The sequence below is a fragment of the Schistocerca nitens genome, chromosome 3 (assembly GCF_023898315.1).
Source record: "Schistocerca nitens isolate TAMUIC-IGC-003100 chromosome 3, iqSchNite1.1, whole genome shotgun sequence".
In the NCBI taxonomy this organism is placed as follows: domain Eukaryota; kingdom Metazoa; phylum Arthropoda; class Insecta; order Orthoptera; family Acrididae; genus Schistocerca; species Schistocerca nitens.
The window spans coordinates 850,588,090-850,603,051 of NC_064616.1; the positions used below are offsets into that span (position 1 = coordinate 850,588,090).

Here is a 14,962-nt window from a genome sequence, read left to right on the forward strand (position 1 = left end):
GCAAAGGTATGAAGACTTGGTAGTCAGCATTTCAACAGTCAGAGAAGGTAAGGTCTTGTGGACCTTTTTGGCAGGTGAACATGTGTTAAAAGTTAGTTTTCAGGAAGGATATGTGACTGCCTCTTAAATTAACAATGCCAAATCTATATTAACCATGCCGACCCTGTGCCAATGCAAGACAAAGACACGAGAAAAAGAAGTAGCACATGTTAAGCATGAAATAAAACACTAATAGTGGCTGCAGGTGCAGTGATTGGGCGCAATTAAGATAATGAACCATCAACTGTGAATTTTTATAATAAGCTAGAACGATGGACAACTCTGTGGACAAATGAGAGAGCATGTCAACAGATCTTTAACACACATGCACATACAAATTTGGGGTACTTCTTACAATTACACTTAGGATCAATATTTCATTTACCTTGCAAAAATGTCCAATGTGTCTTCCACTCGACGCACAAAACTGTCCAGAAGCCAGTCAAACTTGTTCCATACTTTTGTGAGCATGTCTGGAGTTACTGCATTAACTGTTCTTGCTGTGTACTGTTGCATTTCACCCAGAGTTGCTGGAATGAGGACACACGGATGATGACTTTCAGAAAACCCTCAACTAAAAAATTCACATGCTGTGAAATCAGGAGACCTGGGAGGCCAGGGGTGCAATGCGAGATCTGTATGTTCGTGATTGCTGATCCATTATTAAATGCTTTTTTCCCTGCCAGTAATCATGGGTACATTCTCTCAGATGTAGTGTTCCTCCAGGGGAAAAAAAAAAAAAAACATTCACATCCTATGCAGTCCTTACACTTTAAATTAATTTATATTCTTTCATACCACAAGCCAAGTCCTATGCTGCAAAGATGCAGTTAGTGAACAGTCTGCCTCTTTCCATAATACATATTTCCTGTTTCAAACATATCTGATTGTGTCTTGTTATAAATTAATGGTAGTCTTTACTTACAGTTGAGACCATCTGCATAACCAACAGCAAGATCTCATAATTTGTTTTCCAAATTCTTATATTTTCCACCTCTAAAACTATGTTGTAATCCTGTCTGATTACCACATGTAAGGGCAAGACTGATCTCTGGTACTCCCAAGGAATTTTCCTTGATTTGAGGAATAAAATCAGATCCACTAGTACATGTGAGGCCACCTAAATAATTACTTGAAGATGTAGTATTTGAAAGGTGATATTAATCACAGGGCGAGCAATCTACAGGTCCCATATCTTTCTGTGGATTCCATATCCTCCTTTATGAGAAGAGGGTGAATTAGCAGGTGGTCGGCCACTTGTGCTCTCCTAGGCCTTATAGTTTTTTTTCTTTTTCACCACTTGGGTGTATTTTACCTCTTTCTCTTTGATTCCTTCTTTCCTTTCCTCTGTATTTCTTTCTTTCTTTCCTTTTTGTTATAATTCATGTTTTTGTATTAAGTTGTTATTGTTAACAATATTAGGAAAAGGAAAGATTGCTACTCATCGTAAAGATAATCCATTGAGTTGCAGACAGGCACAATGAAAAAGACTGTTACACATTATAGATTTCAACCAAAGTCTTCTTCAGCAAAGAAAACACCCACACATTCACACAAACAAGCACACCTCATGCACACAACTGCCACTACTGGCAGCTCCAATCGAAATGACTGTGTGTGTTTTCTTTGCTGAAGAAGGTTTTGGCTGAAAGCTATAATGTGTAACAGTCTTTTCGTTGTGCCTGTCTGCAGCTCGATGGGTCATCTTTATGGTGTGTAGCAGTTTATCCTTTCCTAGTATTGTTGATATTACAGCCTAGAGTTTCCAGTGCTTAATTATTACTAATTGTTGTTGTTGTTATTATTATTATTATTATTATTATTATTATTATTATGTAAACTGATAGTACTCTTTCATGTAAAGACATTCACTGTTAAGTACAAGGAGTTCATTTATTTCGTATAAAATGAAAGATGGCTTTGAAGACCATCCTTTCATTAGGGCAAATAACAATAAATAACCAGAAACAATTAATCAGAAAATATGCAAGAAAATACTTTCCTCTTTTTGTTGCATCAGTTCTTTAATATGCCTTCTTGCAATGATTTACAGGAAAAATTAAAATATGCGAAGAAGCTTAATGAAACTGCTAATGAAGAACGTGCAGTTAGTAGTGATCAAATAGTATTTGTCTCTTCCCAGTTGATGCCAGTAACAGTAAAACCTCATGATGGAGCAAAATTACCAGGTTATAATTTTTTTTAGTTAATAGCTACATACCTAATTTTATGCTGCTGTTCATTTGTTTTTCTTATTTATCTGAAGATCTTCATTAGTTTTTTACATGTTCCATAAATCATTTGAACATTTTTTGTTAAATGATGTGCAACAAGTCAGTTTCAGGATATGTGTACGTGATTAATGTTAACAGTAGTAAACATATTTTTTAGTCCTGCTTGTGCTACTACAATCAAAGACTAGTTTTTTAAACAAGCTACCAGTATTTAGAGGAAAATTCATGCATGGAATAGAAAGAGTTGTCCAGGAGAAATTATTTTAGGTTAGATTTCAAATTTGCTTTGCTGCCTATCGGGTGTTTTATGTTATTGAGTAAATGATCAATTTTTTTCTGTATATTGAAATCCTTTCTGAGCCACTGACATCTTCAATTAATGAGTAATAAAGGTACTTTTTTCTTCTAGAGCTGTGGGTTTGGAAATCGCTATTCTTCTAAAATTGCGATGGATTATTCTTGCTGAATTTCATTAGCAAATGTATGTATTATAAAAGTGCCAACCTCCTTGGAGAGGTACCTACATGACTGTCGCAGGTGAACATTGTATATTGTATATATGATTTCTTTTGTGCAATCAATGCTTTCTTTCCGAGTTATGACTGACCCCAGAAAATTATTCCATAAATCATTATTGAGTGGAAATATGCAAAATATGCCAGGAAGTTGTTTTGTTTGTTTCCAAGACTAGTAACTATATGGGGAGCAAAAGTAGCTCCAACTTAATTGTTTGAGCAGCTCAGTGATATGCCTGTACCAGTTCAAGGTGTGTACACCCAAATATTCGAAGCATTGTACCCTGTTTATTGACTCCTTTCATGTACTACATCAATTGTTGGTAGGTATGACACTCTTTGTTGTACATACTAGATATAGTGTGTTTCTCAAAATTAAGGGAGAGTCCATTTTCAGAGAACCACTTAGTAATTCTTTGAAAAATATTATTAACAGTCTCTTCTATTGATTTCTCACTTACGGAATGTATTATAACAATAGTATCCTCTGCAAAAATTACTAGTTGTCTTGATGAATGTTAAGTGGAAGGTCACTCACATATATAAGGAACAGGAATGGACTCAAAATTGAACCTTGTGGTACCGGTACTTCTTAATTTCTCCCTCATCTCAAAATTTCCTATCCTTTCAGAACTGTTAGAATTATTCAGCACAACTTTTTACATTCTGTTAAGTATGATTCAGATTAGTTGTATGTAAAGCCACCAGTTACATAAATTTTGAATTTTTTCTAGAAGAGTAACACGATCTACAGAATAAAACACCTTGGAAAGGCCACAAAAAGTACCAACTGGCAATATGTTAGCATTTAATGCTTGTAATAATGGTAAGAAAATGTATAAATAGCATTCTGAATTGAGCAACCCTTCTGGAATCCAAACTGTGATGTGCTAAGTAAATTGTTTTTACTTACACGTGAGACTACATTTGAGTACATTGGGCCATATGAATAAAACTGAAGCACAAGCTTGCAGCAAAAGGTAGAAGTAAGAGCATTCACTTGGAAGCAAAAGGTGAAAGCAGAAGCCTTAGCTTCTGATTGTAAGAATGACCTTTTGCTTTTCCTCTCTACCTTTTACTTCTAACACAGTAGCAAAAGCTCCTAGCCGCCTGCTTGGTATGCATTTCAGCAAACCATTGTTGAGCAAGAATGGGCTTCATCACTGTTTCCTTTGCCATGCGACTGAGTTTCGCTTCATTTATTTTCAGTGAGTACTGTCACTTATTGACTGAAGATGTCCTCGTCCGATTCAGATGAAAGCTGGGTATGTGCAGAAAGTACGATGTTGTTTTTAGTCGGCTTTAGAAAATCATCCTGAGTATCAGAGAAGTCACAACTTCCAGAAGCAAAAATAAAGAGAGAAGATGCAATCTTAAAAGTTATACATTCATTTGAAACTAATATCGGCATTAAAATTGACAGGAAACAATTGCTAAAGAAAGCGAGACTAAAAAGGAAAATGGATAAGAACAGAACGGGAAATAAACCGATTGTTTTAAATGTTTGGGAGAAAACGTTTTACAGCTTGCTACAAGGAGATGGGAATCCTACAATGAACCAGGTACCAGGTAAGATAAATTATAAACTCGTGTGATGTTAATAAATAGTTATTTTCCTTCAGTTAAAAAAATTACACACAGTCTGTAAATGTTAAAATGAGTTTTTTGTTTTTTTCAAATCATTAATTGATGGGTACTAAAATTAATATATCCATCGAGAAAGCAGTTAGTAGCGTCCCACTTAGACAATGAATGGACATCATTTATTTCCAATATGATGGGTGTAGAGGATTTATGGGCAAAGATTAAACTGATTGTAAATTATGCTCTAGAGAAGTATGTGCGGAGTAAGTGGATTAAGAACAAGAAAGACCCACCACCATTGAATAGCAGATATGAAAAATGCTGAGGAAACAGTTTGTTTCACTCAAGGTTCAAAAACGGTCGTGTAAATTTCAACAGGCAAAAGTTATTAGAAGTTTGTGCATGTATGAAATGATCAATGGGTGAAGCATACAACTACTTTCACTGTCGTACCTTGGCAAGAGAACCCAAGAAAATTCTAGTCTTACATAAAATCGTTAAGCGGGTCGAAGGGGTCTATCCAGTCACTCATTGACCAGTTTGGTTAGTACATAAATGAGTTGGCGGCTGGGGTGAGCAGCAATTCTACTGTTGTCTGATGACACTGTGGTGTATGGAAAGATGTTATTTTCGAGTGAATGTAGGAGGATACAAGATGACATAGACAAAATTTGTAGTTTGTGTGATGAATTGCAGCTTGCTCTAAATGTAGAAAAATGTAAGTTAATGCAGATGAGTAGGAAAAACAATACTGTAATGTTCAGATCCAACATTGATAGTGTGCTGCTAGACACAGTCAACTTCAGGTTATTGGGAGATTTCAGGAAAGTGTAGCTCATATATAAAGGAGACCATGTATAGTACACTAATGTGACACATTCTTGAGTACTACTTTAGTGTTTGGGATCTCCACCAGATACGATTAAAGGAAGCTATTGAAGCAATTAGAGGCGAGCCACTGGATTTGTTACTAGTATGTTTGATCAACATGTGATCATTACAGAGATGCTTCGTGAACTCAAATGGGAATTCGTGGAGGGAAGACAATGTTCTTTTAGTGAAAAGCTGTTGAGAAAATTTAGAGAGCCAACACGTGAAGCTAGCTGCAAAATGATTCTACTGCTGCCAACATACATATTGCATAAGGACTACAAAGATAAGATAAATTGGGGCTCGTGTGGATCATATGGATAGTCATTTTTCCCTTGCTTTATTTGCGAATCAGACAGGAAAGGAAATGACTAATAGTGGTTAAAGGCACCTTTTGCCACGCATCATACAGTAACCTGTGGAGTGTGTACATAGATGTAGATAATGAAAACGTTAATGGGCAATAGACAATATTTTCGGTTTTGGCTTGATACAAACTTTATCAGAAAAATGTTACTTGTCAGCGTAGTCACCAACTGAATAAAAGAATTGTTCAAGCAATATTATTATTATTATTATTATTATTATTATTATTATTATTATTATTTTAATTCTGCTTAAAATTTATATTCCTTTTGCAACTTTCTGATGTAAACTGGCAATAACTTCTAAAGCTTAACACACATGTAACTCACATGCCTTTATGTGTTAGTTCTTTTTGTTTGTTGTGTACTGAGTGCTTTGCTATTCCGGATATTCTAACTATGAAAGCCATCAATTGTCTGAATCTCTTCGAGGTGGACCCTGATGTTGTTATTCAGATAGCCTTCTTCTGTAATAGAAAAATTTGTTTTAAGTGACATGTGATGTAACCCCCGAATATTATTCTGTATGTTGCAAGAGACTGAAAATGACCAAAGTGCAGGGTGTCCATAATTAAAGTCATGGTTTCAAAATGCTGTAGAAAGAGAACCACTGCTCAGAATGACATCAAATTTGAACAGCATGTTATTGACACAGGGGGAAACATCATGGAACAAAAAGAATGTAATAAAAATTTTAGCACTAGATGGCCCCGTAAGCATCAATGAGGTCAGCTACAAATGATATGAATTGCAGTACGGTGGCTAAGGTGTGAGTTGAACATTACTCCATCTGTATTCATCAATGTGTATGACTGTGTAAGTATGACAGTTAACAGTTGTGGTATTGTCAGTGGGGTAAGCCCATCCATCACAGCAATGTCATACCACATGGGATGTGAAAAAAATCAGTTTTTAATTGTCCTGGGGCGAAAAATTACATAAAAAGGAAAATGACATCTGTTTCTAATTGTCGTGACACTGGTGCTAGACATGTTGAATATGTTGTCCACCATTTGCTGCCACAAGTTGAAATCGAGAAATATCAAATTCCACAACAGATTGAAGTGTCTCGGGGATCGTGTTCAGAATTAGTTGTGCATAGCAAGCCTTCAATTCAGCTACATTCATAATTGGAGCACTGAACACAACATCTTTCAGATAACCCCACAATCAGCAGTCTCACAAGATTAGGTGATGTGGACAGCCAGGCTGTAGGAAAATGACAACTGATAATTCTAAAATTTCCGAAATACCTCTGCAGCAGCCACTTCACTTACTGTGCAATGTACTAAGGAACACCATCTTTCATAAAAATGATCCTACCCACACATCCACAGTTGAAGGATTGAAATGATGTTGGTGCTCAGAAGACTGTCATAGCATTTACCAGTGACAGTAGAGGTAACAAAACCTACAGGATACATCTCCTTGAAAATATATGGCCCTGCAATAAACAAAGCCATCAACTCGCACCAGTCACCTTTGCTGAATGAAGTGGTACTAGTTGATGTGCGTGCAGGTTTCCATTGCCCATATTCCGCAAACCTGCAGATTGACATGTCCTTGGAGGTGGAAATGTGCTTTGTCTGTCCAAACAATGGTCCATGGCCATTCATTGTCCAGTTTCATACGAGCAAGAGATTCCAGAGTGAACTATTGTCTTACTGGCAGGTCAGCAGGAAACAATTCCTGAACACAGGTGATTTTGTACGGATAGCCACGCAGGATGTTTTGTAGGATTTTATGCACCATGCTCACATGCATGTCCAATGTTCAGGCAGCTCCCTGTGCACTGCATGCATGTTCGCACACCATCACTCAGTCCTTCCTGCAGTGCTGTGTCCACATTTTTGATAGATGTCGAATCAACTTCTTTCCTCTGTCTGCCATATTGCACTTCAAAAGAACTGGTCTTTTCGAATTTTTAAATCATATTCTCCAAACGCTTAGCGGTGATCAGACCAAGGCCTTTTTCCATACCCTTGAGTGTCCGGAACTTCTGCAGGGCTACTGGCGCACCGTCACCATTCTTGTAAAAGAGGTTTACTAGCAGTGTGCGATCCTTCATGGAGTCATATTATGTAAATTGAAGGTGGAAGGGAAGAAAGGAAAGGAAAGCGAAGAAACTTGGTATCAGCTCCATCAGGGCTTCATGCAGAATCGGTGGTGATTCATGAAAATGCATGCTGGACCAGGATTTGAACTGAGAATCTCTTGCTTACTAGACAGTTGCATTAACCACTGTGCCATATGGAACAGTGTTTATCGTAACTCTGTGGACTGTCTCAGTACGCCTCTTGACTGACTCATAGGACCACCAAGCACCACTTATCCGCAGTCCCCATACATGTATTCCATGTGTGCTACTTTGAGATTCCTGCAGTAGATCGAACATAATTGTACATCCATACTGAATGTGGTGGATTTATTGCCCATCGAGGCACCCAGTTATATAACTGATTCACCTCGATGGGCAATGAATCCACCACCTTAAGTTCAGATGCATAATTAAGTTCAACGTCATACGGGAATCTCAAAGTTGGGAGCATGGAGGACATGGATGGGGACTGCGGCTAGATGATGATTGGTGGAAATATGTGTTGGCTGAGAGGTGCACCGGGCTCAAATCTCAAGCTAGCACACAATTTCACTTGTTGTTGCCAATTCTGCATAAAGTCTTGATGCAGGTGACATCAATAGTTCCTTCCCTTTCCTTTCCTCTCTCGCCCTCCACCATCAATTTACATAATATATACTGTACCTGCAGATTTATTGTTGTGTCTGTTCATTCAGACATGTCCAAAAGAGCAGACAGCACACATTCCTGTAATTCATGTAGACAGTCATAATGGGCATCGGGCATCTCAGGTGCAAACTGAGGATCGGCCATGTATTGCACATCTGTTGGTGAGCATATTCTGATACTTAATTGTGGTCTGTTGGTAAAATTTTTGTTAGTGTGTGTGTGTGTGTGTGTGTGTGTGTGTGTGTGTGTGTGTGTGTGTGTGTGTGTGTGTGTGTGTTTGTGTTTGTTTTCTGTGACATTTTCCCCTGCGGAACTAGTATGCTGGTCAAATTTGACAGCATTCTGAGCAGAGGTTCTCTTTCTACACTGTTTTGAAACTGGAACTTGAATTACGGGTGTCTTATGTGTGTTGCGATGTTCTTTGAAAATACAGGCACAGCATGTAATTACTGAACAACTGGTGACTTCAGGTTGCCTAATAGAGCATGCCAGATTTGTGTATTACCTCTGGTAACTTTCAGCTCAGCAGTGATGCACATCTTTGAACCATTTTCTTGTAAGTAAAACAAGTTAGCAACTCTGTTTGCAATCACTTTGACTTCACTGTTAGTATCTTGTATAACTGTGCAAGTATTCTCCAATATTACTGTGTCATTGTTGTCCTTGACCTAACCCACTGAAATGAGACTGTTTCTGAGTTCTGGCACACACAAAATGTTGTTGCGACGTGTACGTCACCTTTAGCTGTTACTTGTATAGTGCTGCGGCCTGTAAGCATTAAATTCTCTTTCATTTCTGTCACATGTGTGAACACTTTTGGATTGGTGTACATATGTGATGTGCATTGCACCAAAAAAGTTTTGGAGTTGCAAAACTTCTGAGCAGGCTCATTTATAAAGAAACAGTAGTGAGCCTCATTGACATTGTTCGCAGCTTGCACACTTAGTTTCTTCTTGAAAAAACACTCATCTTCTTTGCTTCTCTTCTTGGTGCATTTGTACACTGATTTTTACCTTTTTTAGTTTTTTTTATTTTGTTCCAATTTGTCACTGTCATAGCAATTTTTGACTTGTCCTCGAAACATTTACCTGATTTAACGAACATCGCAGCACTTGCAGTTTTGCTGCCTTTCTGAATGCTTGCATTGTGTTCTTCCAAGATTTTTACTTTCAGTGTCTTGACATCTGATAGATTGTCATGGGATTCAATAGCACATCTAAAATTTTCATAGTTGTGAATGCACAGATCGCATCTAGTTGAAGCCGTACCTGAAGTGATGTAGTGCGATTCCTTGGTTGCTTCAGCTCAGTGTGATTGATGGATAAAATCACGTCTGCTTTTGCTTTTCTGTCTGCCACTAGCCATGCTTTATATGTAACATCTGCAGCAGCAAGCATTTCACCTTTGCCAGTCAGTGCAGATAATGGTGTTTCCAAATATTTGTCACCATATGTTGTTTTTGATTACTAATGCCTTGACTTGTATTCTCTAAGTCGCACGACTGCATATTCAGTTGAAATCCATGTGCAGCAGTCATGTGTGCCATATTTGTCATGTTAATAGATTTATTTATTTATGCACTTTTCAGCTTATGAATTTGTTTTCATCTAATCAAAAACTGTAACTCTTGCTGATCATGTAACTTGGCCCCATAACCTGTTGGGATGTGGTTTGAAAGTACAAGTACAACAAATAATTACTGAACAACTTTATTTTTAACTCGCTGTGTGGAGAATAACACAGAACTAAGAACATTAGACTTGAGAAAGTATGCATATAGTGACATATATTACATGGTGGTAATATTTGAATCTCAGCAGTGCTATACTTGCACCTGCCGAGGTAGAAATGTTGGCGATAATTCTAAAAGAAAAACAGACTTAATTGAGTTTCTGTGCGTGTTTTATTACATGGTCATAAAAATTTAAGTTTTAATCAACATGAATGCAATGAATGAATGAATCCACATCAATGCGGTGAATAATGTTGAGGCAAATCAATTGTTAATTGGCAATGGGTGGGTTACTGGCCACACTTGAGTTCTATAAGGCTTGTTCTGGTAAGTGAAATTATGCCTGAATTTACCATCGTCTCCCCCCTCCTCCCCCCCTCCAGCTGATCTCCGTTCTACATAAATGACTGCAGAATTCATATACACACATAAATTTAATGTACCCAACAAAGCTACCCACTCTTAAGACCTCTGTAGATACGCATACCACGTTAAGTACTTTTGGCACAAACACCTGCATTTGCAGTTGTTGCAATGGAGAAACATTCAGAAACAATGTGATACAGATACAACTGAAATAGAGAGAACAGTAAATGAAATGCAAAACAAATCCTCTACTGGGTGGGATGAAATTTCGTCCAGTATCCCCCCCCCCCCAGTACTCCCCCCCCCCCCCCCCCATCATCTTCCTTGTACAGGGGCTAAAATAGGTCCGAGATATTCCTGCCTGTCGTAAGAGGTGACTAAAGGAGTCTCATATGTTTCAGCCTTTATGTGATGGTCCACTGTTGGGTCTGACCTCCATCTTTCTAAATTTTCCCGAAGAGCGAGCCAACTGGGGAAGGGCACCTTACATGGTGCATCATATCCATCATGCATTGAGATCTTTAGCCCATTTTCTTGTCATTGCATTGTAGTCCCACTCATTCTCCATCTCTTGGCAGAGGACACCTTCCTGGGTGCATTTTACACCATGCACTATGCAGGGTCGCTTTCTGCACTGACGATGACCACGGACTTCTTAGCACCTTATATCCAGCACGGTAGCCAGTCTGTTGTGGTGGGGCCGCCATGTACCCTGTTGGTTGTAGCCCCCTGACAACACAGGGATCACTCTGCTGATGCCTGCACCGTTAACTCCCCATGTATGCCATGAAGTATATGTCCACCTCCCTGGGGCATTGGGACTCCCGGCAATGGCCATCCTGCCAGGTGGCCCTTGCTGAGACTGGGTGGCACCTGTGGGAGGGACCCTGGTTGGAGTGGGTGGCATCAGGGCGGATGACATGCCATGAAGCGTAGTATGTCATCTCTTGATGGTGGTCCACCAACAGCAGGCTCTAAGCAGGCAAAGTCAACTTCTATGATAAGAAATATGACCCCAAATCATTCCCCTCCCTGGCCACACCATGGGAGGAATGCCCGGATAAGGATGGCAGTGAAGCATATTCGCCCCGGTGCCTCGTATGTATGAGAGTTGATGGGGAATCTTTCATGTGCATGAAGCCTCAGTTTTTTGTGGAGCATTTGGAGGACAACTTTGGGGAGGTGGAGGGCTTATTCAAAATGCACTCTGAGTCAGTCTTGATAAAAACAGCATCCTCTGCCCAGTCACGGGCATTACTCGCTTGTGGCAAGTTGGAGGATGTTTCTGTTACCATCGCGCCCCATAAGAGCTTAAATATGGTCCAGGGTATTATATTCCACAAGGACCTTTTGCAGTCTGATGACAAGCTGTGCGCCAGTTTAGAGTGGCGAAGTGTTCATTTCGTCCTGCGTGTACATCAGGGTCCGAGGGATAATCAGGTTGCCACCAGTGCCTTCATCTTGGCCTTCGAGGGTGACAAATTGCCCGAGAAGGTCAAGGCGATGGTCTACCGCTGTGACGTCAAGCCATATATCCCTCCCCCAGTGCGGTGCTTTAAGTGCTGGAAGTTTGGCCATATGTCTTCCCGCTGTACTTCCAGCATCACATGTTGAGATTGTGGACGTCCATCACATCCTAATACTCCATGTGTCCTGCCTCCCATCTGTGTCATCTGCAGAGAACATGATTCACCTTGCTTGCCAAACTGCAGGATTTTACAGAAAGAGAGGAAAATCATGGAATATAAGACCCCGGCCCGACTGACCTACACTGAGGCTAAGAGGAAATTTGAGTGCCTACATCCTGTTGCTATGACCTCATCTTACACTGCCGCTACGAGAACAGTTGTCACCCCATCAGTTCCTCACATTCCCGTCGCCACTCAGAACCAGAAGACTACACCTGCCCCCTTGATGGTGGGGGGCACTTCCCTTCCTGTTGCTCCCACACCACCTACTTCGGGAGCAACACCTCCCAACCATCAGAGATATCAGTCCTCACTTGAGCCGGAGAAGTGTAAGTCTTCCTCGGCTACTCTCACTACGAAGGGGTCCTTTGGGTCACTCCCTTCCTAGGTTTCTGCTAGTGGGAAAGATTACACCCACCAGTGGCTGAAGAACCCAAAAGCAGCTGGTTGTAGGGCTTCATGTTCATCCTCAGTCGCAGAGACTGAATCAGTGAAATCCTCCCAGCCAGGGAAACCCAAGGAGCAGTGAGAGAAATTGAAAAAGAAGGTCCCCAAGACTAAAGGAATTGCGATGGTACCCACACTACTGCTACCTACAAGCTCTGTGTCCGCAGATGAGGTAGAGGTTCTGGCGTCCTCTGAGAACCTGGATAAGGGCAACACAGGAAAAAACTGTCTGCGATGTATATCTTCCTCCAGATGGTGCGGTATCCCTGAATGCATTAACTGCACTGATTGATCAACTCCCTAAACCTTTCCTACTTTTGGGATATTTTAATGTCCATAACCCGTTTTGGGGTAGCACCATGCTTACTGGCTGAAGCAGAGATGTCAAAACTTTACTGTCTCAGTTTGACCTCTGCCTCTTAAATAGTGGGCCGCCACACGTTTCAGTATGGCTCATGGTAGTTACTCGGTCATTGATTTATCCCTCTGCAGCCCAGGACTTCTCCCATCTGTCCACTAGAGAGCACATGATGGCCCGTATGGTAGTGACCACTTCCCCATCTTCCTGTCACTGCCCTGGCTTCAGGCCCATCGATGCCTGCCCAGATGGGCTTTAAACAAGGCAGACTGGGAAACTTTCACCTCTGCTGTCGAATTTCCCCCACATGGTAACTTTGATGTGATGGTTGAGCAGGTGACTACAACAATTGTTTCTGTGGCAGAAAACACGATTCCTCACTATTTAGGGTGCCCCGGTGAAAGGCAGTCCCTTGGTGGTCGCCGGAAGTCGCTGAAGCAATTAAGGAGCTTCAGTAAGCTCTACAGTGGTATAAATGGCACCCTTCCCTAGACCACCTCATAGCCTTTAAACAGCTCTATGCCCACGTTCACCATCTTATCAAACGACGGAAGCAGGAGTGTTGGGAGATATACATCTCGACCATTGGGTGTCATATGTCACCTTCCCAAGTCTGGGAAAAGATCAAACATGTTTTCGGGTACCAGATACCAACAGGTGTTCTCGGTATTAACATAAATGGCGTGTTATCTACTGATGCAAATGCAATTGCTGAGCACTGTGCTTGAGCCTCTGCATCGGAGAATTACCCCCTGCCTGTCACACTCTCAAATGGCGGCTGGAAGGGAAAATCCACTCGTTCACTACACGCCACAGTGAATCCTATAACGCTCCATTTACAGAGTGGGAGCTCCTCAGTGGCCTTGCACATTGCCCTGACACAGCTCCAGCCAGATCGGATCCACAGTCATATGATTAAACATCTCTCATCTGACTACAAGCAACACCTCCTCATCATCTTCAAGCGGATCTGCTGCTACGGCATCTTTCCATTGCAATGGCGGGAGAGCACCATCATTCCGGTGCTCAAACCCGGTAAGAACCTGCTTTTGATGGATAGCTATCGGCCCATCAGCCTCACCAACATTCTTTGTAAGCTGCTGGAACGTATGGTGTTTTGGCAGTTGGGTTGGGTCCTGGAGTCACGTGGCCTACTGGCTCCATGTCACGGTCGCTCTACCACCGATAATCTTGTGTCCCTAGAGTCTGCCATCCGAACAGCCTTTTCCATACTCCAACACCTGGTTGCCGTCTCTTTTGTTTTACGAAAAGCGTATGATGCCACCTGGTGACATCATATCCTTGCCACATTGTACGAGTGGTGTCTCTAAGGCCCGCTTCCAATTTTTATCCAAAATTTCCTATCGCTTCGTACTTTCTGTGTTCAAGTTGGTGCCTCCCATAGTTCTCCCCGTATCCACGAGAATGGGGTCACACAGGGCTCTGTATCGAGTGTCTCTCTATTTTTAGTGGCAGCAGCTGTAGGGCAGTCTGTCTCACCTTCTCTGTATGCAGACGGCTTCTGCATTTCGTACTGCTCCAACAGTACTGGTGTTGCTGAGCGGCACTGACAGGGAGCCATCCACAAGACACAGTCATCGGCGCTAGCCCACGGTTTCCAGTTTTCGGCCTCAAAGTCATGTGTCATGTACTTGTTGGTGTTGTACCGTTCATCCAGAACCAGAACTTTACCTTACTGACGATCCACTCACTGTAGTGGAGACATATCAGTTCTTAGGACTAATTTTTGACACCCGATTGACTTGGCTTATTCACCTTCGTCAACTTAAGCGGAAGTGCTGGCAGTACCTCAATACTCTCCGCTGCCTGAGCAACACCAACTGGGGTGCAGATTGCTCTACACTGCTGCAGCTCTACAGAGCCCTTATTCAATCCTGCCTTGACTATGGGAGTCTGGTTTGTGGTTCAGCAGCACCCTCAGTGTTGAGTTTACTCGACCCAGTGCACCACTGTGTGATTCGACAAGCGATGGGAGCTTTTAGGACGAGTCTGGTGAC

General features: G+C 41.2%; 1 protein-coding gene across 1 annotated transcript in view; it reads left to right on the forward strand.

The window, feature by feature from the left end:
• LOC126248875 (coiled-coil domain-containing protein 77-like) overlaps window positions 1–14,962 on the forward strand; it is a 205,508-nt gene that overhangs the window by 127,623 nt on the left and 62,923 nt on the right. The window contains exon 5 of the mRNA XM_049950322.1: window positions 2,093–2,228. Coding sequence (XP_049806279.1) covers window positions 2,093–2,228 — 136 coding nt within the window. The remainder of the gene's footprint in view (window positions 1–2,092; window positions 2,229–14,962) is intronic.